Source organism: Ixodes scapularis, unplaced genomic scaffold (assembly GCF_016920785.2).
Source record: "Ixodes scapularis isolate PalLabHiFi unplaced genomic scaffold, ASM1692078v2 PGA_scaffold6__148_contigs__length_123643588, whole genome shotgun sequence".
In the NCBI taxonomy this organism is placed as follows: Eukaryota; Metazoa; Arthropoda; class Arachnida; order Ixodida; family Ixodidae; genus Ixodes; species Ixodes scapularis.
In genome coordinates, this window is record NW_024609881.1 from 90,437,835 (window position 1) to 90,441,281 (window position 3,447).

The window sequence follows — 3,447 nt, forward strand, 5'->3', positions numbered from 1 at the left end:
TTAGCTTATTAAATAAATATGCTTCCGGTTGAACAGTTGAACTCTTCAATATATTGAAAGCAGCTCATATTTCGAGGCATGACCTCCTGTTTAATATCACTTTCTTTCCGAAACCCTAACTTGAAAGTCCGCGAATGAGCATATGTCAGTAAAATATGTGCATGCACACGGATACTAGAGGAGAGGAACCAAGCAGATTGCAAGACCAGCGTGAAAATACAATGAAGAGTGCATGTGTCTTTAAATCGATACCAGTCTAAAAGTCAGCCTTCATACCCATGCGAACGATCTGCTTCCCGTCTGCAATTGCAAAATCCGTAAGCCTGCTAGAAGATGAGAAAGACAGGTTAGGCAACGCTACTAGGTATCACAAGCTTCCAACGGGCGTAATGAGCCAAATATAAGCGCGACACACGGTTTGCACGAACGCACAGTCGCCTATTTTTCTTATTTTCATTCCACAGATGAAAACCTCATAAAAACCTGTTGCGTATAGTGGGATGCGCCTCTATCTATGGGCCAGGTTTGAAAGTCAGCTGTTCGGCGTTAAAATGGTGAAGGAAAAAAATTAAAAAGGAAATATTTTGCGTGTGCTAACATCGGTAGTGATGCCCTGCTTCTATTTCCGCCACTGCAGCAGTCAGCCTTGCCAGTTGGTTAAACTTGCTTTCAAACGAGGTCGAAGCTGTGTAGCGGACCTTCTCTAACCTATTTTTGGAAAGAGGCACTCTAGGGAAAATGTATCTGCTTGTGCCGCCACCTGTCAATGGGTGGCGAACAATATCGGGGCTTATGTTCTTTTTTTTATCTTTTTGGTTGGGGCAGCATGAATTACCTTTAAAAAGGGACAAATTATCTACTTCAGAATGATACTCATTCGTTTTCGAAAACCGTCCAGGTGTTTTAATGCAGCAGTTGCACAGAGTGAGGTCGTTAGCGTTGGCATCCGTCAAATATGGCGCTAGTGCTGGCTCGGCAAACTAATTCAATCGTATGCAGCATCTAAAAAAAAAAAAACTATAGCTCCACGTTTACTGATGTTAAACATAACGTCATCCAAAATTTTATATAAAAGGTCAATGTATATTCTAAGTTAAGCATTGAGCCACTTCATTCGACACTGATAATCACTTCCAACCGCAGCCGGGCGCTGCTGTCGCGGAGTCGCGAACAACTGTGGTGCTTCAACTCTCAGGAAATTGCAATCAGTCACGTGGCGCATCCCGCGAACGAACATCGTGCGCTGCCGTCCCCTCTGTAGCGAGGTTGCAAAGCGCATTTAACGTTCGGAATGGACAGCTTACTCCTTCAGTACAACGACATATTGCACGCCCACCCGGTCATCACGCAAGTCTTAACCGTCGGTACAGTGGCCCTCGCCGGCGATGTCATCTCGCAGACGTTCATCCAAAACAAACCCTCCTTCGACTTTAGACAAGCGATCGTCTACTACATCGTCGGCTTGTTCTTCACCGGGACCCTGACGGTGCTGTGGCTCATGTTTGTGGAATGGCTCGTGGTGACGGGCGGTGTCGCAGGAGCCGCCATCAAGACGGCCTTAGGACTAGTCTTCTTCACGCCGCCGTTCTTCTTGTGCTTCCTGGTGGTCCACGGATTTCTTTCCGGGCACAGTTGGGAGGCCATCAGGGAGAACATCAGGACTAAGTACTTCGTAATCCTGAAATCTAGGTACGCGTTCTATCCGGTGGCGCAGTTTGTGAACTTTGAGTTCGTGCCTATCCTCTACCGCGCCATCTACTTGAGTGTGGTCGCCCTGTTGTGGAACATGTACCTTTCGTGGAAGACCAATCAGGTTAGTCCTTGTCCGCCCGTGGAACCGTCTGAGAAAACTGAGCTGGACTCGGTGTGATGATCTCTTGACCTTGTCTTGCAGCTAGCTCTTAAGCCTGGGTCCCTCTGCTAATCCTGACGGTCTTGTTAGATTAGTCATACAAACAATGTCTGCAGGAATGCTCCAAGCCTACATATATACATAAAACAAACATGATCCGAACAGGCGCGAGACGTGTGCGCAGATAATCCTGTCTTCATGTCTCTAGCTAGCACCGTGTCGTTTGCATATGATATATGTGAGAGTGTGATTGTGTCTCCAGTTTTTCCGACTGCGCATCAAGGCGTACCACAAACGTTCACTTTTTCGGAGTTTTTGTTCAAGGTTTGCTAGAGACCGTCGGCCTCCTTCGAAGGGGGTGATCTAATGACGTAATTTTTAATCTCTAAAAGCAAAAAGAAAAGTTAAGTAGTAGCGCATGCTTAAGGAATTTCACCTTTAGATGCCTACTGTCTGTTCGTACACTATTGACCGTTGACAACAGACCATGTGCGTGCACTACGCGTGCGCGGTAACCCGCCCAGTGAGAGATAAAGCATTTGCGTACTGCCGCAAGTGGCGCACCACTGCGAGGTGCCGTCAGGGGTGGGCGTTGGTCTATATTCAGTGAACACTCCGCCAAACAAAAACGAAGGATACGTAAAAAAAAAATCCTCACTGTACAATCTTTTTTTTGCTTGCTTTGTTTTAAAGCAAGATGTCAGTGTAAATAGACGAGGTGTTTGTTAAATAGATTGTTCGAAGCTTCGATTTTACAAAAAATTAGGCACTGAGCTCGGGGCGAACGAATGCCACCGGAAGCTTATTTCCGCGTCTGTGTGCTGTGTCTGCACTACCCACGCACGAGTTTTCCTTCAAAGGCAGCTGGAGTTACAGATGGGAGCTTCGCTTCAAATAAATAAACAGAATAAAACTCACGAGCACTTTGCTTTATTTTGTTTTTGTCTCTTCTCACAGTTTATTCGGCGAATTAACTCGGGATGCAATTTCTGTTCTACTGCGCTTTCTCTTTTTTTATTTTTGTGAACAACATGCTGGAGTTTTATCTTTTGCAGTTTTGTTTTCATAGGAGTTGTTTATGCCACAACAATAATTCATACGGAAACAAATGTATGAAAAAACGAGCATCTCTATACCGTAAATTCAGCTACAGTACGCATGATATGTTTTGTATTAAAAACTTTGTAATGTATAAACATCAAGTATTTAAAATTTGCCTGAAATTTAACATTAATGTTTACTTCCTTTTGGTTGTCAATTTTATTTGGATTCAAAATATGTTCATGTGTAAGATTTCACATTTAAATTACGTGGGTTTTGTTTGCAATGGTACGACCGATATGATGAAATAAAGAAATTGTATCGTCCTGTGTTCCACTTAAAAAATCCGTTCTTGAAAAATTCTTCGATACCCGAAGACCTCTTTCAGCTCGTAGAAAACAGAACTCAAGCACTATCACCTCTTGGCGAACTAGAAAGGCAGCTGGACGATGAAAAACTCTTTCGCTTCAAAAAGGCAGCTCAAGAGAACCCTTATAGACGAAGAACCCTTTAAGGAGGTGCTTAAAAACCTTTTTAGAATGCCAAATATGGAC

The 3,447-nt window shown here is 43.9% G+C and overlaps 1 protein-coding gene across 1 annotated transcript; it reads left to right on the plus strand.

Moving 5' to 3' along the window:
* The first annotated feature begins 1,213 nt into the window (after positions 1-1,213).
* LOC8052867 (protein Mpv17-like) lies at positions 1,214-3,218 on the plus strand. Its single transcript, XM_040501934.1, has one exon. The coding sequence runs from the start codon at positions 1,292-1,294 to the stop codon at positions 1,868-1,870; it is 579 nt and encodes a 192-aa protein (XP_040357868.1). The 5' UTR covers positions 1,214-1,291; the 3' UTR covers positions 1,871-3,218.
* The last annotated feature ends 229 nt before the right edge of the window (positions 3,219-3,447 follow it).

Coding starts and splice junctions, on each gene's coding strand:
- LOC8052867 (XM_040501934.1), top strand. CDS start 1,292: ATGGACAGCTTACTCCTTCAGTACAACGACATATTGCACGCCCACCCG.